The sequence below is a fragment of the Schistocerca cancellata genome, chromosome 2, assembly GCF_023864275.1.
Source record: "Schistocerca cancellata isolate TAMUIC-IGC-003103 chromosome 2, iqSchCanc2.1, whole genome shotgun sequence".
Classification (NCBI taxonomy): Eukaryota; Metazoa; Arthropoda; class Insecta; order Orthoptera; family Acrididae; genus Schistocerca; species Schistocerca cancellata.
This window is the reverse complement of record NC_064627.1, coordinates 428,267,894-428,293,117: the sequence shown is the minus strand read 5'-3', so window position 1 is coordinate 428,293,117 and position 25,224 is coordinate 428,267,894. Positions and strand designations below refer to the sequence as shown.

Sequence of the window (25,224 nt, the reverse complement as noted above, 5' to 3'; positions counted from 1 at the left end):
GCGAGTATTCGTCATCGCCATACTGGCGTATCACACGGCGTGCTGGTATGGGGTGCCACTGGTTACACGTCTCGGTCACCCATTCACGACCGCATGTTGCAGGTCCTGTACGGGCCTTTCTGGATACAGTACATGTTCGACTGCTGCCCTGCCCAGCACATTTTCCAGATCTCTCACCAATTGAAAACATCTGGTCAATGGTGGCCGAGCAACTGGCTCGTCACAATACGCCAGTCACTACTCTTGATGAACTGTGGTATCGTGTTGAAGCTGCATGGGCAGCTGTACCTGTACCCGCCATCCAAGCTCTGTTTGACTCAATGCCCAGTCGTATCGAGGCCGTTATTACGGCCAGAGGTGGTTGTTCTGGGTACTGATTTCTCAGGATCTATGCACCCAAATCGCGTGAAAATGTAATCACATGTCAGTTCTAGTATAATATATTTGTCCAATGAATACCCATCATCATCTGCATTTCTTCTTGGTATAGCAATTTTAATGACCAGTAGTGTACTTGATATATACTGTGGTGACAAAAGTCGTAAGATGCTGCCTTATATCGTACAGACCTCATTTCACCCAGTGTGGTGGTGCAACTCGACGTGGCATGGACTGAACAAGTCGTTGATAGTCCCATGCTGAAATATTGAGCTTTGCTGCGTCTATAGCCGCCCAGAATTGAGAAAGTGTTGCTGGTGCAGGATTTTGTGCACTAACTGACGTCTCGATTATGTCCCACAATACATAAATTTTCGGCGGAATTCATGCCGGGCGATCTGACTGGCCAAATCATTCGCACGAATTGCCCAAAATGTACTTCAAACCAATCGCGAACAATTGTAGCCCGATGACATTGCGCAATGTTTCTGAACGTGAAGTCCATGGCCGGCCGAAGTGGCCGTGCGGTTAAAGGCGCTGCAGTCTGGAACCGCAAGACCGCTACGGTCGCAGGTTCGAATCCTGCCTCGGGCATGGATGTTTGTGCTGTCCTTAGGTTAGTTAGGTTTAACTAGTTCTAAGTTCTAGGGGACTAATGACCTCAGCAGTTGAGTCCCATAGTGCTCAGAGCCATTTGAACCATTTTTGAAGTCCATGAACGGCCGCAGATGTGTCCAAGTAGCCGAACGTAACAGTTTCCATTCAATAATCAGATCAGGTGCACCAGAGGACCCAGTCCATTTCAAGCAAACGTAGTCGACACCACTATGGAGCCAACACCAAATTGCACAGTGCCTTGTTAGAACCTGGGTCCATGATTTCGTGAGGTCTGCGCTACACTCTAATCCTACCATCAGTCCTTACCAACTCGATATGACCAGGCCACGGTTTGCCAGGTATCCAGGGCTGACCGACACGGTCACGAGACCAGGTGAGGGGCTGCAGGCGACTTCGTGCTGTTAACAAAGGCAATCGCGTCGGTCGTCGGCTGCCATAGCCAATCAAAGCCAAATTTCGCCGCACTGTCTTAACGGATACGTTCGTCGTACGTCCCACAATGATCTCTGCGGTTGTTTCACTCGGTGTTGCTCGTCTGTTAGCACTGACAACTCTACGAATACGCCGTTGGTGTCGGTCGTTAAGTGAAGGCCGTCGGCCACTGCGTTGTTCGTAGTGATAGGTAATGCCTGAAGTGTGGTATTCTCGGTACATTCTTGACACTGTGGCTCTCGGAATATTTCGCTATTTCCGAAATGGAATGGCCCGTGCGTCTAGCTCCAACTACCATTCCGCGGCCAAAGTTTGTTAACTCCCGCCATGCGGCCGTGATGACGTGGGTAACCATTTCACATGAATCACCTGGGAACAAATGATAATTCTGCCCATGCAGTGCTCTTTTACACCTCGTGTAAGAGATACTACCGCCTCCTGTATAAGTGCATATTGCTGTCCCATGTCACCTCAGTGTAGTGACCAAGACGAGGTCTTAATAAACATTGCAGACGAGTGAAGAAAAAAACTAGGGCACGTGAATTCGGTAAATGCATCTACATCTACATGGACACACTGCAAATCACATTTAAGTGCCTGGCAGAGGGTTCATCGAACCACCTTCACAATTCTCTATTATTCCAATCTCGTACAGCGCGCGGAAAGAATGGACACCTATATCTTTCCGTACGAGATCTGATTTCCCTTATTTTATCGTGGTGATCGTTGCTCCCTATGTAGGTCGATGTCAACAAAATATTTTCGCATTCGGAGGAGGAAGTCGGTGATTGGAATTTCGTGAGGAGATTGCGTCGCAACGAAAAACGCCTTTCTTTTAACGATTTCCAGCCCAAATACTGTATCATTTCTGTGACTCTCTCTCCCATATTTCGCGATAATACAAAACGTGCTGCCTTTATTCGAACTTTTTCGATGTACTCCGTCAGTCCTATCTGGTAAGGATCCCACACCGCACAGCAGTATTCTAAAAGAGGACGGACAAGCGTAGTGTAGACAGTCTCCTTAGTAGGTCTATTACATTTTCTAAGTGTCCTGCCAATAAAACGCAATCTTTGGTTAGCCTTCCCTACAACATTTTCTATGTGTTCCTTCCAATGTAACTTGTTCGTAATTGTAATACCTAGATATTTAGTTGAATTCACGGCTTTTAGGTTAGACTGAATTATCGTGTAACCGCATTTTAACTAGTTCCTTTTGGCACTCATGTGGATGACCTCACATTTTTCGTTATATAAGGTCAACTGCCACTTTTCGCAGCATTCATATATTTTTTCTAAATCGTTTTGAGTTTGTTTTGATCTTCTGATGACTTTATTAGTCGATAAACGACAGTGTCACCTGCAATCAACCGAAAACGGCTGCTCAGATTGGCTCCCAAATCGTTTATATAGATAAGGAACATAAAGGGCCTATAACACTACCTTGGCGAACGCGAGACATCACTTCTGTTTTATCGATGACTTTCCATCAATTACTACGAACTGTGATCTCTCTGAAAGGAAATCACAAATCCAATCACATAACTGAAACGATATTCCACAAGCACGCTGAGCGGACGATTTAGATGGGACTCGCTTAATGAAAAGGGGACATAAAATTCAATGTTTATTTCCCCAAAACAATTAATTAATTGTAATAAATTACACTGTGGCTTACAAATTACAGTGACACAAAGAAATCAAACTGCTTACTGTATGAGGTAATAAAAATGTTATATGCCACATGTGAACGGAGAAACTTATTTGTGTCGTTTGAATCACTGCCAAACCAATTGTTAACAATTTGATACATTAACAAATAATCATTGCGCATTTAACTAAATAAATTCACCTAATACAGTTAAATTTTATAATGTGGAGCACAAATGTGTAATTTACAATTAAATTTTCAGTCGAAGTTTCTCCTTCCTATACCTTCTTTAAAAGAGTGATAAAATTTCCAAAAGGTATCTCAATTAAAAATGCACTAAAACCCTTAACACAACAACACGTACATGACTAGCTGAAATAATAAAGTCTGCTGATTTCAACAGCGCAGGCCACATCAAACTCTAGCCAACATGGGCCGCTTGCCGGTGAAAACATGTTACGACTGCGGCAGCGGGCAAACTTACATAGGTAATAAAAGAACACAGGCCACCTAGCAATCTTACCAAAATCAGTTTACACGAATGAGGAAGAGAGGGGGGGGGGGGACATAATAAATACTATACGCAAGTGCACTTGCAAAAGCTACTACTAAAAATACAGTATAAAAGGATCTCAATTAATGACAAAATCTGGGATAGGCCCGCAATATTGCATCTGAGCGCTAGTAGCCAAAATAAGGTTGACAGATACCAAGGTCTGGCATCATCTTATGGCTAACTGGCACAACAAATAAATAAGAGTAAAAGAACAAGCAAATGGCAATGCCCAAGAATTTAAATGGGATGAAGTACACACGAGGCTAAAATCAGTTGCTATCACCTTGGACATCGTCTTAGGCTTAATTGACACTACAAATAAATAAAGGTAAATGAACAGGCAAATGACAATGCCCAGCAATTTAAATAAAAATAAGTAAGCACAAAGCTAAAAGCAATTGCTAGCAACTTAACAAGCACACATAAAAATACCAGACTGCTGCCACATCACAAAACGGAACGGCCAGACGGAAACAGAAATACAAGTCGCTATCGATAGTGCCGGATACGCAACGCGCCAGAGAAATGGCACACATGCAATTTCACTACCAGCCGCTTGTGTGGCAGAGGACGCTATGTGAGCCCTGGACGCTAGCCGCCACGAATGTTGCGACCACTATCAAGCAGCAGGTACCGTGCGGGGAGAGGCCCATGCTGGACATCGCTGCGGGATGAAGAAGTGAGCCTCCGTCGGAGGAAGGCGGGGGCAAGCGCCGCTTCCTCGAAGAGAGGGGCGGTGGCCGCAGGCCTAATGAGCGACGTGTGGCCTGGCCCCTGCCCCTCCTACTCCTGCCCGCGCCCTCTAATTAAGCGCCATCACCTCGCCTGCTGCCGGAGAGATGAGAGCGCCTCTGGCCACTAGCACAGTGCAGCCCAACGAAAGCGCGAGTAAACCATTAGCCGGGGTAGTCCAAGGGCGTTAAGTTAAAACTCCCAGAATGCTCCGTCACATTACAGCACTGGAAACAAACGAACTACACTGCGCTGCCAAATAGCAGGAACAACGTCTTTGGTGTATTTTCAAAAACTGATATCACGATATCGCGGCGTCCGTATACGGAAACCCGGTGATCAGGCCGTGAAGATCGCGCGACAGTCGACCAACCGCCGTGTCATGTTCAGCAGCCATTCACCATCGGATGCGGTACTGAGGAGCATGGGGTTAGTACATCGCAGTATTTGGCGGTGTCCACGTTCACACCTTGGAGGCGCTACTTTTCAATCAGGTAGCTCTTCAGTTGGCATCTACATCTACATTTATACTCCGCAAGCCTCCCAACGGTGTGTGGCGGAGGGCACTTTACGTGCCACTGCATTACCTCCCTTTCCTGTTCCAGTCGCGTATGGTTCGCGGGAAGAACGACTGTCGGAAAGCCTCCGTGCGCGCTCGAATCTCTATAATTTTACATTCGTGATCTCCTCGGGAGGTATAAGTAGGGGGAAGCAATATGTTCGATACCTCATCCAGAAACGCACCCGCCAAGGCCACGCGTCAGAGTGATTACATAACCAAACTGTTGCATCCTTGAGCCCCCGGTTCTAGATGTACCCTTGTCCAGTTAGTGGCTGACGCTACAGATTTTTATTTATGAAAATATAGAGTACAATCGCCAACAAATTTTACATATTCACATACACCTTTACCTTTTATCCAAACAAATACAGATTAATTAGGATTGAGTTTTCTTTTGTTACGTGTATACAAGTGGAGACGTAGAGTCATACGCAGATTTACCAAAGTCTTTATTAGCAATTTCAAACATACGATAAGTACGATAGGCAATTACATCTCTATCATTAAAACTTTCAAGTCCAGGCACACTAGAAACTCCACTACCACCTCTCACTATGGCGACAGTGAACCATCCATTTCCATGTGAGGATGTGTCGTTTATATCGAGGCTGAAATTAAGAGAACATCCAAGAAACACACATGGTCCATCGACGAGGGCGTCTGCTGCAACAGTCTTCACAGGAATTCGATTCTTCTTGTCTCCTGATGTGGTTGTTAGTTCGATGTTTTCTATATTTTTGTAGACTGTTGTGCGACGACTTGGTCGATATCTCCTGTAAGGCATGTTGGCGGCGTTCAATGCAGTTGCCTGTGCAGCAGCAAGACACAGACCTGGACAGGAAGCTACACCGCGATGCACAGCGCCTCTCTCGCAGTCACTTGAGTTTGCTAAACGTCTCCGTAACGCTATCACGCTTACCAAATAACCCTGTGACGAAACGCGCCGCTCTTCTTTGGATCTTCTCTATCTCCTCTGTCAAAATGACCTGGTACGGATCCCACACTGATGAGCAATACTCAACTATAGGTTGAACCAGTGTTTTGTAAGCCACCTCCTTTGTTGATGGACTACATTTTCTAAAGACTCTCCCAATGAATCTCAACCTGGCACCCGCCTGGCATCACGAGGTTGAGTGTACCCCGGTTCCGTCCTCCCTCCAAGTTTTCCTTGGCAGTGTTGGGAACCGCATCCGGGTGCCCCGCAATAGGACCTGTCGCGTTAACCACTCGGCTACGGAAGCGGACGGCCGTACTGATGCGGTTAATCGTCTTCGCTTGGGAACTGGCGGAAGTAAAACTGACATGTTGAAATGGGTCCTCTGCGATAACCAAGATGTGCCCTGTGCGTGTGGCGCTGAGCGGCGATGAGGCGTTTTGTTCAGTGTCACGTTTACACCGCATGCTCAGTCACCGTGACGCAGGAGGATCTGGCATCCGTATGCTCATCAGACGTACGCCTTGCTGAGGCGTTACACTTCATTTAAGTGGTTTTCATCGACACGCTAAGAAGAAGAAGACTGCAGTTAAGACACGAAAGAGGCAGTACAATTTTTCTCTGTTCAAGAAAATAGGCATAAGTCGGAAAGACCATCATAGATGGTAGAATCATCTTTTAAATGAAGAATCATCTTTTAGATGATGCAGCTTCTCTTATTTTCCGCTCTTTCTAAGAAAAACTGGAAAGAAATTACATCTTACACAAGACAAAATTTGATTAGCTTTCTTTTACCCAAACAAGTCGCAGTACTCTCTGTGTTACTTACAGTGCGTTTTATAAAGGACAATCGAAATATTTCCCCTTCGTGGGCCACACTAAGCCCTTACCTACATATCGTTGCTTATATACACGCATCAGGATCGCACTGTGATACATATACGTTGGAGCAACGCTCTCAAAGGAAAACTTTTTGATCGCCTCTTATATTTACCATCTTTCTAACATGACTCTTTATCAGTTCCATATATTGGTACTTTTTATACACTACTGGCAATCAAAATTGCTACACCACGAAGATGACGTGCTACAGACGCGAAATTTAACCGACAGGAAGAAGATGCTGTGATATGCAAATGATTAGCTTTTCAGAGCATTCACACAAGTGCCGGTGCCGACACCTACAACGGGCTGACATTAGGAAAGTTTCCAACCGATTTCTCATACGCAAACAGCAGTTGACCGGCGGTGCCTGGTGAAACGTTGTTGTGATACCTCGTATAAGGAGGAGAAGTGCGTACCATCACGTTTCCGACTTTGATAAAGGTCGGATTGTAGCCTATCGCGATTGCGGTTTATCGTATCGCGACATTGCTGCTCGCGTTGTTCGAGATCCAATGACTGTTAGCAGAATGTGGAATCGGTGGGTTCAGGAGGGCAATACGGAACGCCGTGCTGGATCCCAACGGCCTCGTATCACTAGCACTCGAGATGACAGGCATCTTATCCGCATAGGTGTAACGGATCGTGCAGCCACGTCTCGATCACTGAGTCAACAGATGGGGACGTTTGCAAGATAACAACCATCTGCACGAAGAGTTCGACGACGTTTGCAGCAGCATGGACTATCAGCTCGGAGACCATCGCTGCGGTTACCCTTGACGCTGCATCACAGAGAGGAGCGCCTGCGATGGTGTACTCAACGACGAACCTGGGTGCACGAATGGCAAAACGTAATTTTTTCGGATGAATCCAGGTTCTGTTTACAGCATCATGATGGTCGCATCCGTGTTTGGCGACATCACGGTGAACGCACATTGGAAGCGTGTATTCGTCATCGCCATACTGGCGTATTACCCGCCGTGATGGTATGGGCTACCATTGGTTACACATCTCGGTCACCTCTTGTTCGCATTGACGGCACTTTAAACAATGGACGTTACATTTCAGATGTGTTACGACCCGTGGCTCTACCCTTCATTCGATCCCTGCGAAACCCTACATTTCAGGAGGATAATGGACGACCGCATGTTGCAGGTCCTTTACGGGCCTTTCTGGATGCAGAAAATGTTCGACTGCTGTCCTGGCCAGCACATTCTCCAGATCTCTCACCAATTAAAACGTCTGGTCAATGGTGGCCGAGCAACTGGCTCGTCACAATACGCCAGTCACTACTCTTGATGGACTGTGGTATCGTGTTGAAGCTGCATGGGTAGCTGTACCTGTACACGCCATCCAAGCTCTCTTTGACTCAATGAGCAATCGTATCGAGGCCGTTATTATGGTCAGAGGTGGTTGTTCTGGGTACTGATTTCTGATGATCTATGCACCCAAATTGCGTGAAAATGTAATCACATGTCAGTTCTAGTATAACATATTTGTCCAGTGAATACCGGTTTATCATCTGCATTTCTTCTTGGTGTAGCAATTTTAATAGTCAGTAGTGTAGTTGAGAGCATTTGTTGCACGTCTTAGATAATTATAATAGACAGATAAGCAAGGAACAGATGATTATTTTCAGAAGAGATGAAAAGAAAATTCAGTCACTTACTTCAATGATAACGCTTAATTCCACTGATGCCTTCCGACACATCATAATCTGTATCCCATGTTAAAAAAAAGAAATAAATTCAGTGATTGTGTACCATCTGGACGTCAAACTTCAGCTGTCTAAACGTACCAGCCAAGGTTGCTCGTATTTCGCTTCTTGCCTAATTACAACGTGGTTGCCATGAAATGCCACGAGAAGGCAAAATGAAAATACTTTTCGATTCTGCTCCCACATCAGCCTATTACATCGCATACTGATATAAGGGTCAAAGCCAGAAATAAGAAAAGTATTCTTTATGACGTACACACCGGTGGTTGTTTTTTTGCCTCACTACAACATGGCGGACTGTACAGATGATAAGAATCAGCAGGTACACCAAAGTTCCATGCTCTGAGATCAGAGATCTACATCCAGATGGTATAGAGATCAGTGAACAAACTCTACTGTCACTTCATTTGACGATGATGAACTTGGTTACGAAAGTAACGTTACACAGTATTTTCGTCGAGCTGCCTGCACGTGTAGCTAAATGCAGGGCGCGCCTCGCTGTTGCAGGTACAAGGACGGGAAGCCGTACCCGTGGCCGGCGAGCACGTCCAGCCTGATCCTGTACCCGGAGTCGGGCAACCAGACCATCTACACGCAGGCGTCGCAGGACACGGACGCCGGCGGCTACTCGTGTCGCGTGCGCAACGAGTCCACCACGCTGGAGCACCACGTCGAGCTCAAGGTGGTCGGTGAGTACTCCTCAAATTACTCTCAACACTAAGGACCCAGAAATTAATACGATTCGGTCCACCTTTGATAGAGGTTGACTCAAACAAGTCAGCAATAAAGCAATACAGTTGTAACACGCCCGGGAGTACGAATGGGTGTGGGGGACCTTTTATTCTGGTTGTCGTTTCGCTTTTCTTGACTGTGCGCCCTGTCCACACCACGTACCTGATAATCCCGCGGCGGTCGTACTGTTCTGCTCCACACTGCTGCTGGCTTGACTGAAATTATCTATCAAAATATGCAAGCGGGTTTAGGGGAGCCACTCAACGTTAAAACACAACACTGTTCGACGACTGGTATGAACAACTATATTCTGAGACGATTAAAGGGAAATCGAAGGTTGCACTGTTTACATTCTAATTCAGAAGTGTTATCCCAATTAATGGATGATTAACAGTCCACGAAATATCATTTAGACGAGCGTACGCGTAACCGACACGACGCGGGTGATTGTTGATGATGCGGAAGCCGAATGATCGAACGAAAGATCTTACGCTCGTCACACATACAGATGTCTGGTAATAGTCCTCCTTTTCACTAGTAATGATACAACACTTTTCGTAAAGTTAATTTTTCAGTTCTCAGTTCTCACTTGTACGGGCGTGCGCGTTACCGTCCCGGCGCGGCTGATTGTTGATAATGCGGAAACGCGATGATCGAACGCACGTCCTCACGCTCGCTACAAGACACTGCCACTTGACCGCACTCTTTTATGGTGACTAATTTCTACAGATTCACATCAGTTCATTCTGGGAGACCGAACACGGCGCGGATGATTGATACAGTGCGGTACGACACGCAACGAGAGGATACACAAATACGTTAATAGCAGCACTGTCCATTTTTAAATTACTTCTTGACGCACTTTCATCTGAATCATTTACTTATTTTATCACTTTACTGTAATAACACTGCCGGCCGTTGTAGCCGAGCGGTTCTAGGCGTTTCAGTCTGGAACCGCGCGACCGCTACGGTCGCAGGTTCGAATCCTGCCTCGGGCATGGATGTGTGTGATGTCTTTAGGTTAGTTAGGTTTACGTAGTTCTGAAGTCTAGGGGACTGCTGACCTCAGAAGTTACGTCCCATAGTGCTCAGAGCCATTTGAACCATTTTTTTGTAATAACACTTCAACTTCCACGCTGACATTGCCTCTCACTTGCAGAGCTACACACTACACAACATAATAGTACCGTGTCCCGCGCTCGACTCTCTACAGACGCGGCTGCCCGCAAAGATACTCCACAACTAAGCCAGCGATATGACAATACGCTTACACAGTGTTATTCGCAGGTACCTCCGAGGTTTCAGAAGACGACTATGGAAAAACCACTAGCCTTACAGGAAAATGACACATGTCAGTGGACAGAACGTCTCACCACGTTTCGATTAGTAGCATGCGCCATGGCGAAGTTGCCTTGCGGGGCCAACGTGGCAGAACACGTATGAGGGGCAGTCAAACGAAAACAGAACACTCTTCACACCAGGACCGTGGAATGGTTTCATTCAAAAGTAAGCACCACACGCGTTAAGAAATTTATCACACAGTGAGACGAGACTATTAATACCTGTTTCGTAGAAAGCGGTTGGCCACTGATAGGCCGGCCGGTGTGGCCGAGCGATTCTAGGCGTTACAGTCTGGAACCGTTCGACCGCTACGGTCGCAGGTTCGAATCCTGCCTCGGGCATGGATATGTGTGATGTCCTTAAGTTTAAGTAGTTCTAAGTTCTAGGGGACTAATGACCTCAGAAGTTAAGTCCCATAGTGCTCAGAGCCATTTGCACCATTTTTGAGCCACTGATAGCTCCACAACGCACCCCCTATTTCATTTCCTCGTCTGAGTGAGACCGTTATCCAAGCGTGTCTTTCTTCAGGTCATGAAGATCTGGTCTGTGTGGAGGATGTTTCAGGGTTTTTCAACCAAATCCCTGAAGCGTAGCCTTCGTCCGATTGGCACTGTGGGGGCAGGCGTGATCGTATTAAAGGACGATTCCGTCCGAGAGCACACCGACAGCCAGAGACCAAACAGGAAAGCCAACAGTGGAAAAATTCCACATCTCTCCCCCGCCAAATACATCCAAAGCTGTCTTTTCAGGTTCGGGTAATGTCACGATGACCTTCGACTGCAGGAGCTCTCTCTGGCCCTCAAGCGTGGAACCGCAGTGAAGACACTTTGCAGAAACTGTGACGCGGCCTAAAGTCAAAACGCCCAGGAATGCTGCTGAACGGAAGCATCCTGTTGCGCGGTAATGCCCGTCCCCACACTGCCACTCGGACGAAGGATACTCTCAAGTGATTTGGTTCGGAAACACTACAGTATCCTGCTTACAGCCCACATCTTTCACGGTGTGATTTTCACATCTTTAGCGACCTAAAGAAAGACAGGGGTGAACGTCGGTTTCATTAGAAAGAGTAAATGCAAGAGTGCGTGCGGTTGTGGGTACGTCAACGGCCCACCAGGTTCTTTGAAACAGGAATTGATCGTCTCGTCTCCTGGTGGTATATATGTGGTGATTACTTTTGAATGGAACCATTCCGTGGTCCCGTTGTGGCGAGTTTTCGGTTTTCAGTTGACTGCTCCTTATACACAAATCATCCACTTTGTGCTGTCACAATGAATTAGTGGGCACCTGCAGCTAGGCCACCCACTGAACCGATTTCCAAAGCAGACTGCTGCTGTTCCACCTTCTCAGACAGCAATAGCATCGACTTCAAAAAAATGTGTGTGAAATATTATGGGACTTAACTGCTAAGGTCATCAGTCACTAAGCTTACACACTACTTAACCTAAATTATCCTAAGGACAAACACACACACCCATGCCCGAGGGAGGACTCGAACCTCCGCCGGGACCAGCCGCACAGTCCATGAGCATCGACTTCAATGCACTGAAAGCAGGTATTGACTTTGCCTTCTCACAAACATTGCCCATATTGTGATGTGAGTTAAAAGTTTGGAGTGGTCCTCTATTCTCTAATATGTGTCTATTTTCTGATTTTCTTGCATTTTTCGCATAGTCATCTTCCGAAAACGCGGAGATACTTGTGAATAACCTAGTGTATCGTGACTAGAATCAGACCGTTGTGATCAACAACAACTTTAGTAAGAGCTTCCACGCATTGAATCCAGCACGTTTCGGAGTTGCAACTCCATTTTCAAAGACTACATTCACCGATTTTTTGGGGCGTTACATCTGTTTATTTTGCCACCTAGCAGTCGTCGTGCCTTGTGATGAAGCACGTGCATGATAACTATAAGATTGCGAGATCGAATTCTGGTCCGACTGCAGAATATTGCAAACTACCTTTAACTCAGCCGTTACTTTCCAGTGACTTGAATATTCGCTCGGAACGACACGCTGTTCGGATTTCACCTTAAACTGTGGGTCTTCTTTCCAAGCAGGGTTACTGGCGTATATTAAGGAGCACACTAGTAGACGATGTGGCGTCCAATTGAAAGACTTGCACCATGCTGTTGAGACACACGGGGGCATTATTACAATCTAGCAATAAAATGAACAACACAGTTGTTTGTTTTACGTCAAAAACATCTGAGACGAGATAAACAAAATATCTTCATCTGGCCGCGAAATGTTCATCTTCTACATCAGTCTAAGCAGAAGAGGCTTAAATGGTTTTATAGGCCCTACATAGTAGGACCTGTCAACAGGAGTGTGTCCGGTGGTTCAGTTCGAAAGGCTAGCGATCACAGCCTTTTATTGCGATATTTTTTTTTTTATTTCTGCTACACACCAAGATTGACACATGTGCGTCCTCTAGCTTCTCTCCCAAGATATTAAAAGTGTACGTACGTGACAGTACGACATATTCCAGGACATTGTATGATAAGAGAACTAGTGTCAATTTTACCTGCTGGTGTGCGTTAAAAATAGAATTGGCACCACGAAAAATATTTAAGGAGAAATTTTGTTATACGACTAAGTAGCGTATGACTACGTTTTCAACCATTAAGATGAAAAAAAATCAATGCTTATATGAACTCACTGTGTCGGTAAAAGACATGTTTCTACAAATGACACGTAACAGTCTGAACAATACAGGTATTAGATATTCAAATTACCACGACCAGCGGCATTTTGTTCTGTTTTCCCCACCTGTTGAGCTGGCTGTTCGTATGCAGATGGCTCGCATCCGAGAAGCTAGTGAAGCTGGTAAATGCTTTCTGCCACAGACAAAACTCTGAACGCAAGTGCCTTTCTTTTCTTACACGATAGATGTCTGACTAGATCTACTTAACAATGTAAACACCAAAATATAATTTCAGGAAATGTTTTAATTTAGACTTCCGATGTTTTAGGATGTCTAGCTGTGTTGACCGGTTTTTATGCACTAAAATATCTTCTTAGTCTCTCCACACCAACAGCGCACCGCGGCGTTGCAGCTAGCATTTGAGACACTGTTTTTCATGTGTTACTGTGACCATTAAATAAAATCCTTAGATGCAATATCGCATCAGGGTGCTCTATCGACTGGACGTATAAAACTGTGATTTAAAAGTTTTATTTGTATTGAAAATATAAACGGTACTTTACATAGTCAGAGCGTTGTTTGAATCAGCCAAAAAACAGTTTGTGGTGGGACTAATTTCACCTAGTTATTACAAAACACCTGAGAGAAGGAACGCTTGAGGAAAGGAAAGTGACAACTATCACGATGCAGACCCTGTGTATAGATCTCATTTAATCGCGTTACAGATCTGTAGAATTCAGCGCTACTTTTTTTTAAAGAAAAGGAAAAAAGAATTCTGCAACATCGTGTTACAGCAGTGGAAATTAGTTCTGTCTGAATAATTTCTTCCAGATGGCCATACAGTTTGATGTACGAGGTGCGTTTAGTAAGTAATGCAACAGTTTTTTTCTGAAAGAAGGTAAGTTTTACTCAGGATTTCAATTCACCTTTTTATTCCCCACTCTCTTGGCTAAATAGTACTATTTTTCAACATAATGTCCGTTTAGTGCGACGTACTTACGCCACCTTACGTGGAGGGCTTATATGCCCGCATGAAACGACACTGCTGGCCAACGTCGGAGCGAAGGGTCTTGCTACCATCCCCAACATCCATATCCAGCTCCCCGCAGAGTGAATCCTTCTTTGGGCTAAACAGATGCATGTCGGAAGGTGTGCGATCCAGGCCGTAGGGTGGATGAGGAAGAACAGTCCCATCAAGTTCTGTGAGTTTCTCTCGTGTGCGCAGACTTGTGCGAGGTCTTGAGAGTTGTCATGGAGAATGAGAAGTTCGTATGCATTTTTGTGGCGACGAACTCGCTGAAGTCGTTTCTTCAATTTCCTGAGGGTAGCACAATACACTCCTGAGGTGTTCGTTGCACCATGAAGGAGGACCTCAAACAGAATAATTTCTTCAGAGTCCCAGAAGACCAGCTGAGAGGTGGTGTCGTGCCACTCTGTGGATTGCCATTTCGTTTCGGTTCGAAGTCATGTTTGATCGCCTGTGACAATGTTTGACCAAAAAATTGGCACGATCGGCTACTGAAAGCACAATTAATTCCGCACAGATGGTCGTTACTTGCTCTTTATGTTCTTCTGTTAGGCGGCGAGAAGCCCGGCGGGCACACAGCTTTCAGTATCCCAACTGATGGACGGGACCACCAACAGACACGTCCACTTGTGCATCAAGGTGTTTGATTGTGATCCGTCGATACCTCGAATGAGAGCGTCCGCACGTTCCAACATTGCAGGAGTCACAGTTGTGTGCAGCCGGCCAGCATGAGATAGAACGGGCAGGTTTGGTTCAAATGGCTCTGAGCGCTACGGGACTTAACTTCTGAGGTCATCAGTCCCCTAGAATTTAGAACTGCACTACTGGCCATTAAAATTCCTACACCAAGAAGAAATGCAGATGATAAACGGGTATTCATTGGACAAATACACTCCTGGAAATGGAAAAAAGAACACATTGACACCGGTGTGTCAGACCCACCATACTTGCTCCGGACACTGCGAGAGAGCTGTACAAGCAATGATCACACGCACGGCACAGCGGACACACCAGAAACCGCGGTGTTGGCCGTCGAATGGCGCTAGCTGCGCAGCATTTGTGCACCGCCGCCGTCAGTGTCAGCCAGTTTGCCGTGGCATACGGAGCTCCATCGCAGTCTTTAACACTGGTAGCATGCCGCGACAGCGTGGACGTGAACCGTATGTGCAGTTGACGGACTTTGAGCGAGGGCGTATAGTGGGCATGCGGGAGGCCGGGTGGACGTACCGCCGAATTGCTCAACACGTGGGGCGTGAGGTCTCCACAGTACATCGATGTTGTCGCCAGTGGTCGGCGGAAGGTGCACGTGCCCGTCGACCTGGGACCGGACCGCAGCGACGCACGGATGCACGCCAAGACCGTAGGATCCTACGCAGTGCCGTAGGGGACCGCACCGCCACTTCCCAGCAAATTAGGGACACTGTTGCTCCTGGGGTATCGGCGAGGACCATTCGCAACCGTCTCCATGAAGCTGGGCTACGGTCCCGCACACCGTTAGGCCGTCTTCCGCTCACGCCCCAACATCGTGCAGCCCGCCTCCAGTGGTGTCGCGACAGGCGTGAATGGAGGGACGAATGGAGACGTGTCGTCTTCAGCGATGAGAGTCTCTTCTGCGTTGGTGCCAATGATGGTCGTATGCGTGTTTGGCGCCGTGCAGGTGAGCGCCACAATCAGGACTGCATACGACCGAGGCACACAGGGCCAACACCCGGCATCATGGCGTGGGGAGCGATCTCCTACACTGGCCGTACACCACTGGTGATCGTCGAGGGGACACTGAATAGTGCACGGTACATCCAAACCGTCATCGAACCCATCGTTCTACCATTCCTAGACCGGCAAGGGAACTTGCTGTTCCAACAGGACAATGCACGTCCGCATGTATCCCGTGCCACCCAACGTGCTCTAGAAGGTGTAAGTCAACTACCCTGGCCAGCAAGATCTCCGGATCTGTCCCCCATTGAGCATGTTTGGGACTGGATGAAGCGTCGTCTCACGCGGTCTGCACGTCCAGCACGAACGCTGGTCCAACTGAGGCGCCAGGTGGAAATGGCATGGCAAGCCGTTCCACAGGACTACATCCAGCATCTCTACGATCGTCTCCATGGGAGAATAGCAGCCTGCATTGCTGCGAAAGGTGGATATACACTGTACTAGTGCCGACATTGTGCATGCTCTGTTGCCTGTGTCTGAGTGCCTGTGGTTCTGTCAGTGCGATCATGTGATGTATCTGACCCCAGGAATGTGTCAATAAAGTTTCCCCTTCCTGGGACAATGAATTCACGGTGTTCTTATTTCAATTTCCAGGAGTGTATATTATACTAGAACTGACATGTGATTACATTTTCACGCAATTTGGGTGCATAGATCATCAGAAATCAGTACCCAGAACAACCACCTCTGGCCGTAATAACGGCCTTGATACGTCTGGGCATTACGTCAAACAGAGCTTGGATGGCGTGTACAGGTACAGTCGCCCATGCAGATTCAACACGACACCTCAGTTCCTCAAGAGTAGTGATTGGCGTATTGTGACGAGCCAGTTTCTCGGCCACCATTGACCAGACGTTTTAATTGGTGAGAGATCTGGAGAATGTGCTGGCCAGGGCAGCAGTCGAACATTTTCTGTATCCAGAAAGGCCCGTAAAAGACCTGCAACATGCGGTCGTGCATTATCCTGCTGAAATGTAGGGTTTCGCAGGGATCGAATGAAGGGTAGAGCCACGGGTCGTAACGCATCTGAAACGTAACGTCCACTGTTCAAAATGCCGTCAATGCGAACAAAAGGTCATCGAGACGTGTAACCAATGGCACTCCATACCATCACGCCGGGTGATACGCCAGTATGGCGATGCCGAATACACGCTTCCTATGTGCGTTCACCGCGATGGCGCCAAACACGGATGCGACCACCATGATGCATGAAACAGAACCTGGATTCATCCGAAAAAATGACGTTTTGCCATTCGTGCACCCAGGTTCGTCGTTGAGTACACCATCGCAGGCGCTCCTCTCTGTGATGCAGCGTTAAGGGTAACCGCAGCCATGGTCTCCGAGCTGATAGTCCATGCTGCTGCAAACGTCGTCGAACTGTTCGTGCAGATGGTTGTTGTCTTGCAAACCTCCCCATCTGTTGACTCAGTGATCGAGACGTGGCTGCACGATCCGTTACAGCCATGCGGATAAGATGCCTGTCATCTCGAGTGCTAGTGATACGAGGCCGTTGGGATCCAGCACGGCGTACCGTATTACTCTCCTGAAGCCACGGATTCCATATTCTGGTAACAGTCATTGGATCTCGACCAACGCGAGCAGCAATGTCGCGGTACGATAAACCGCAATCGCAATAGCTTACAATCCAACCTTTATCGAAGTCGGAAACGTGATGGTACGCATTTCTCCTCCTTAGACGAGGCATCACAACAACGTTTCACCAGGCAACGCCGGTCAACTGCTGTTTCTGTATGAGAAATCGGTTGTAAACTTTCCTCATGTCAGCACGTTGTAGGTGTCGCCACCGCCGCCAACCTTGTGTGAATGCTCTGAAAAGCTAATCATTTGCATATCACAGCATCTTCTTCCTGTCGGTTAAATTTCGCGTTTGTAGCACGTCATCCTCGTGGTGTAGCAATTTTACGTTCCAGACGCTTTGTTGTAGGCTGCTTACAGCGCCGCTACCAATCGGAACTTCATGAACCCATAGGTGCTGAAGCGGCAATATTCCACGATGTCCCTCAACAAATTCCTCATCTGTTCAACCGAAACCGACCGAGAAAAAAAAATTGTTGCATTACTTACTTAACGCCCCTCGTACTTCAGCACATAGACTTGCAGGCCATGCTGACGGTCTTGTAAAGACAAGTGTATTTGTTAGAAACATTTCTGAGCACTTGACAGAGACGTCGAGGCGCACTATCATCCATAAATCACATAGTTCGCCTAATATCAAGATTGAAGTCTTGTTGTTGCTGAAACAAGTTTCTGCACCTTCCTTTGCAACACTTGCCTGTTACTGAACTTCTTCGTGTGCTAGCGCCTACACGCTCTTCCAAAACCAAAACCAGACGATACTTACAAGTAGCTGTCGCCCGATTGTTAATTGGTCGTTCCCGCAGTCGGTCGTGCAATCGCTTATTTGTTTCTTTATTTCCTTGTTACTTGACCGGAAAATATATAACCATACTTCGGCTGAAACGGAGGCTTCCTGTTGGTTGAAAGACAAATGCCGCATCCTCCCGAACGCCCCCAACTGGTAACTCGTCGCCAGCTCGCTGGAATTTTGGTGGAAAGAACCGGCCTCTAGGGCTGGTCAGATCCTGTGAGATCTTCGTATGTCCATAGTTGAAATGGAGGACATTGGGACGTCAGGTGGTATAAATTTATATTAAAAATGAAGAAATTCCTCCAGCTGTATTTAAGGTGTCGATTTAATTTTGGCAACTACCCACCTTCCACACGGAGTACGCTCATATCTCACCGCTGACTTCTATTATCAGCGGCACGCAGTTGACGTCAACAAGTGTATGGGCCTGAAGATGACGTTGTTACAACGTTGAAACTGGTTGCCAAAATAAAATCGACACCTTAAATACAGCTGGAGGAATTTTTTTATTTTTAATACAGATCTGTGAGAGTCCGCTCTACCCTTTCAGGTACAGAATGGAACGAATTGAAAAGAAAAAAAAAGAAGAAGGCGTAATAATGAAACAGTCTGCCTGCAGGTGTCCCTGTTCATAAATTAAACCATGGCTCTTATTTCCTCGCTTGTATAACACATCTGCAAACACCACGGTACAAACAATGCACCGCGCGGAGTGGCCGCGCGTTTTGAGGCGCCCTGTCCCGGACAGTGCAGCCCCTCCTGCCAGAAGTTCGAATCCTCCCTCGGACATGGGTGTCTGCGTTATTCTTAGCATAAGTTACTTTGAGTTAGTTTAAGTAGTGTGTATGTCTAGGGACCGATGACCTCAGCGGTTTGGTCCCTTAGGAATTCACACACATTTGAACACACAAACAATGCAACGTGCCCAGAATGAGATTTTCACTCTGCAGCTGAGTGTGCGCTGATATGAAACTTCCTGGCAGATTAAAACTGTGTGCAGGACCGAGACTCGAACTCGGGACCTTTGCCTTTCGCGGGCAAGTGCTCTACCAACTGATCTACCCAAGCACGACTCACTCCCCGTCCTCACAGATTTACTTCTGCCAGTACCTCGTCTCCTACCTTCCAGACTTTACAGAAACTCTCCTGCGAATCTCGCAGTTGGTAGAGCACTTGCCCGCGAAAGGCAAAGGTCCCGAGTTCGAGTCTTGGTCTGGCACACACTTTTAATCTGCCAGGAAGTTTCAATGCAACGTGTCACACAGCTCGCATAATTGTACATGGTGTTCCGAAGAACACGAGGATAAGTTTAACCGTAACCCTCTGGCCACCAAACTCCCCGGATTTAAACGCAACTGAGAATTTATGGGACCACCTCGATCGGGCCGTTCACGATATCGATCCTCAACCGAGAAACCTAGCACAAAGCTTCCCACGCCACTGGAGTCGGCACGGCATTATCATTGGCTTTCAGGCCAAGGGTGGAAGCATTTCCGAAACGGCTAGGTTTGTTAACTGGCTTTCAGGCCAAGGGTGGAAGCATTTCCGAAACGGCTAGGTTTGTTAACTGGCTTTCAGGCCAAGGGTGGAAGCATTTCCGAAACGGCTAGGTTTGTTAACGCCAGGATGAGTTTGCCGTTCTCCCCTGGCCACGAAACTCTCGGATTTTAGCCCAATCGAGAATCTGTGGGACCACCTTGATCTGGCTGTTCACGCTGTGAATCCTCAACGGAGAAACCTAGCACGGCTGGCCACGGCGCTGACTCCACATCCCTGGCGGTGTTTTCCAGAACTCACTTCATGCACGTCTGGCATCGGTTCGCGCTGCAAAATGTGGTTGTTGAGGCTTTTGAGAGGTGTTCACATTAATATGGCTGGGCAGTGTAAATTTCTTACCGTAATTACAGACAGATGAAGATAGTAAACACTTTAGCGGATGATGACCTCCAGCATGTGAACAGATTGAATAGTGAGCCTCCAGAATGGTAAGACGGGTAAATAGTGGAAATAAAATCCAAGGTACGATAAATGCATCGTTGTGAAGGTGATTGTGTGAAATCGCGTATTTGCGCGCAGAAACCATAACAGGTAGTGATGTTCGATACTGGGCTGTGGTGCGTAGTCGACGTTCTAACTGAACCCAAAAGTGTTCCATTAGGTTCATTCGGGACTCTGGACAGGCCATTCCATGTCAGAAATGTTATTGTCCGCAAACTGCCTCAGAGATCATACACTACTGGCCATTAAAATTGCTACACCACGAAGATGTCGTGCTACAGACGCGAAATTTAACCGTCAGGAAGAAGATGCTGTGATATGCAAATGATTAACTTTTGAGAGCATTCACACAAGGTTGGCGCTGGTGGCGACACCTGCAACGTGCTGACATGAGGAAAGTTTCCAACCGATTTCTCATACACAAACAGCAGTTGACGGCGTTGCCTTGTGAAACGTTGTTGTGATGCCTTGTGTAAGGAGGAGAAATGCGTACCATCACGTTTCCGAGTTTGATAAAGGTCGGATGGTAGCCAATCGCGACTGCGGTTTATCGACCTGCTCGCGTTGGTCGAGATCCAATGACTGTTAGCAGAACATGGAATCGGTGGGTTCAATAGGGTAATACGGAACGCCGTGCTGGATCCCAACGGCCTCGTATCACTAGCAGTCGTGATGACAAGCATCTTATCCTCATGGCTGTAACGGATCGTGCAGCTATGTCTCGATCCCTGAGTCAACAGATGGGGACGTTTGCAAGAGAACACCCATCTGCACGAACAGTTCGATGACGTTTGCAGCAGCATGGACTATCAGCTCGGAGACCATGGCAACGGTTACCCTTGACGCTGCATCGCAGGCAGGAGCGCCTTCGATGGTGTACTCAACGACGAACCTGGGTTCACGAATGGCAAAACGTCATTATTTCAGATGAATCCAGGTTCTGTTTACAGCATCATGATGGTCGCATCCGTGGTTGGCGACATCGCGGTGAACGCACATTGGAAGCGAGTAGTCGTCATCGCCATACTGGCGTATCACCCGGCGTGATGGTATGGGGTGCCATTGGTTACACGTCTCGGTCACCTCTTGTTCGCATTGACGGACTTCGAACAGTGGACGCTACATTTCAGATGTTTTACGACCCGTGGCTCTACCCTTCATTCGATCCCTGCGAAACCCTACATTTCAGCAGGATAATGCACGACCGCATGTTGCAGGTACTGTACGGGCCTTTCTGGATACAGAAAATGTTCGACTGCTGCCCTGTCCAGCACATTCTCCAGATCTCTCACCAATTGAAAACGTCTAGTCAATGGTGGCCGAGCAACAGGCTCGTCACAATACGCCAGTCACTACTCTTGATGAACGGGGGTATCGTGTTGAAGCTGCATGGGCAGCTGTACCTGTACACGCCATCCAAGCTCTGTTTGACTCAATGCCCAGGCTTATCAAGGCCGTTATTACGGCCAGAGGTGGTTGTTCTGGGTACTGATTTCTCAGGATCTATGCACCCAATTTGCGTGAAAATGTAATCACATGTCAGTTCTAGTATAATATATTTGTCCAATGAATACCCGTTTATCATCTGCATCTTAACATGTATTCGTATCCTTGCGCATTTGGCATTTTCTTAAGCGCAATAAAGAAGACCACGCCGTAACCTCGAAAAACACCCCAATACTGTAAGACTATCTCCTCCGTACTTCACTGTTGGCACTACACATGATGGCAGGTAATGTTCTCCAGGCATTGCAAAGCCCAAATCCTCCCATCCGATTGCCAAACGGTATATCGTGATTCGTAACTCCAGATCACTGCGATCGTTTCTCCACGTTTCCACCTCACAATCACATCACAATCAGTTGGGGATTTAAGCAACTTTTGGAGGGTTGAAACGTCTCTGGATGGATTTATTACTCGGGTGGCATTCAGTGACTAGCCCACGTTCAAAGTCATTCGACTCTCCTGACCGACGCTGTCTGCTGTTAGTGCTTCTCTACTGACAACACAATACTCCCTGTCTCTTTTTTACAGACGTGGCCACCTTTCGTGATGTCTACTGGTCAGTTCCCCTATATATTGGGGTATCCGGTTACTTTTGATCAGATTGTGATGTTCTATCTTCTGAGTTGCTATGAAACTCTTTAACTTTTTCCGTTAAGCAGGAAACTACAAGATCGTTGATGATGTACACAAACTGTGTTGCAGTGTTTGCCTGATTGAGTCTCATATGTTCTCTGCAGTTTTCCTAGATTCTTCGCTACAGAAAAGTTTATAATAAACTAGAAATTTACTCATCTCACCAACTGCGACATAATCGCGTGTACAAACAGTGATCCAATACTGTAAAATGCTTTTTTATTCCAGTCTCTGATTACAAATGAATTCTTTAGACGCTTCAGTCTGTTACGACCATCCTCAGATCTTTTTTACACCATGTCCTAAAGTGATACGGCCATAATACCATCGTCAAAACATATAAATATAATCAGCATAGCGTCGTCACATAGATTTAAAATATGGTGTAGAATAGGCCACATCGTCCACATAGTCAGTCCACATAGTCCACACAGCCAGTAACCGCCAAATACGTTGTAAACCAGCCTCAAATTGCACGCTTTTAGTGGCATTCAAATACAGGCTGTTTATAAATGAATGTCGGAGTTTTAACGCTTCATAATATTTATTATATTAAACTTGCAGTTATAAATGATATGTCACATGAAAGAGCAACTCAAACAGTTTTACCAAGAACCTTATAAATGTTCAATGTGAGCACCATTTGTCACACGGCTCACATCAAGTCTATAGCCGAGCGCTAGATAGGCCGCAAGGGGCCCAATGACAGCGCTTGCTTTGCATTGCCTCCACGTTCACCCGACCTAACGCCATGCGATTTTTTCCTTTGGGGCTTCATCAAGGATCGTGTGTACGTGCCTCCGCTACCAACAGACTTCCCTGAATTAAGAAACCGTATTGGAGCAGCTGTTGCTACAATCACTGAAGACACACTTATCGACGTTTGGGAAGAACTCGGCTATAGACTTGATGTGTGTCTTGTGACAAATGGTGCTCACATTGAACATTTATAAAGTTCTTGGTAAAACTGTTTGAGTTGCTCTTTCATTTGACATATCATTTATAACTGTAAGTTTAATATAACAAATATTAAAAAGCTTTAAAACTCCGATATTCATTTATAAACACCCTGTATATTGTGTGAGGCACCAAAAATGCTCCAAAAAGTCGTTTTAAGTCCCAATTTTTTTTACACTTTTTTCAAGGAAAAGTCCCGTTCAGAACCCCCTGTGACCTATACCCCATTTACTGAATCGCCATACCCGCGCCTTCCACCGCCCCTCAATAATTTAGTGCTAGTGGAGCTTGTGGGCAACCCCGTCACAGTACCGAGGGCCGTTGCATTACCTTCTGTTTTGGGTTCTTCGTTTCGGTTGTAGCGTGTTACTGGCTTTCATAGTGACACAGGTAATTGCGGTAACATACGGAATAAATCGTATTTACGTTATTGCTCTACAACGAGCCAACGGAGACCCCGAATGTAGTGTACCGAAATATTGTCAGTGGAGTTCATACCATGTCCTTAACGCACATGATCTCCCCTACCCCCCATCCTCATCAGTTACTGCCACCTGCATAATGATGCAATACCCAGACTAGTGTGTACATTGGCTGTTGTTGATGTTACAGACAGCTCCGGGTACTCCGGCCGCCCGCTGGCCACCTTCCGGCCGACAGACCAGTACGTGCCGCTGGGGGATGACGCCAGGCTTTTCTGCGAAGCCTTCGTCGGTGAGTACTAAATGTCTTTCGCAGTATTCTTCCTGCATCTGTGTCGTTAATGTTGCGATTTTGAAATTATTACCCATAAAAATAAGGACTTCTAAGATGAAATAGTAGTCAAATAAAGGAAAATAAATATGTGTTTACCAGGCTCTGTCGCACACGACTTGCTCGTTCGAGCGTAAGACCATCGGCACACGGGACGAGGCACCTAACGTTGACGTGCATGTAGACGGTATATCCAACATCATGAGACAAAGCGCTGTCTACACACGGGAAGAGCTGGTTAACATGATTTTACTCTTTCCAGCGCAGTTGTCGGTTGTATCTGTTCATGAAATTGGACGCGCGAAATGTTCGTACGTTAGCTCTATTTAAACGCACACATCCTCCCTTGTCCATATGCCAGTCGTGTTGTTCTTCTGTGACATACATACGAGGGTCACTCCAAAAGAAATGCACACTTTTTTTTAATCCATCTTTTATTCTACATGTTTGAAAGTTTTACAGTGTGTAGATACATCCCTCTCAACTGCCTTACGCCATCTTGGAAGCAGTGCCTGTATACCCGCACGGTAAAATTCTGAACCAACCTGTTGGAGCCACTGTTTGGCAGCGTGCACAAGGGAGTCATCACCTTCAAACCTTGTTCCACGAAGAGAGTCTTTCAGTTTCCCAAAGAGATGATAGTCACATGGAGCCAGGTCAGGACTGTAAGGCGGGTGTTTCAGTGTTGTCCATCCGAGTTTTGTGATCGGTTCCTGGTTTTTTGACTGGCATGTGGCCGTGCATTGTCGTGCAACAGCAAAACATCCTGCTTTTGCCGATGTGGTCGAACACGACTCAGTCGAGCTTGAAGTTTCTTCAGTGTCGTCACATATGCATTTTTTGGTGGTTCCACTTGGCATGATGTCCACAAGCAAGAGTCCTTCGGAATCGAAAAACACCGTAGCCATAACTTTTCCAGCAGAAGGTGTGGTTTTGAATATTTTTTTTCCTTGGGTGAATTTGCGTGATACGACTCCATTGATTGCCTCTTCGTCTCTGGTGAAAAATGATGGAGCCATGTTTCATCACCTGTCACAATTCTTTCAAGACATTCATCTCCACCATTCTCGT

The 25,224-nt window shown here is 46.6% G+C and overlaps 1 protein-coding gene across 1 annotated transcript in view; it reads left to right on the top strand.

Moving 5' to 3' along the window:
• Positions 1-25,224, top strand: part of LOC126161896 (single Ig IL-1-related receptor-like) — a 416,136-nt gene that overhangs the window by 375,257 nt on the left and 15,655 nt on the right. The window contains exons 2-3 of the mRNA XM_049918044.1: positions 8,969-9,150; positions 24,013-24,114. Of these exons, the coding sequence (XP_049774001.1) occupies positions 8,969-9,150; positions 24,013-24,114 (284 nt within the window). The remainder of the gene's footprint in view (positions 1-8,968; positions 9,151-24,012; positions 24,115-25,224) is intronic.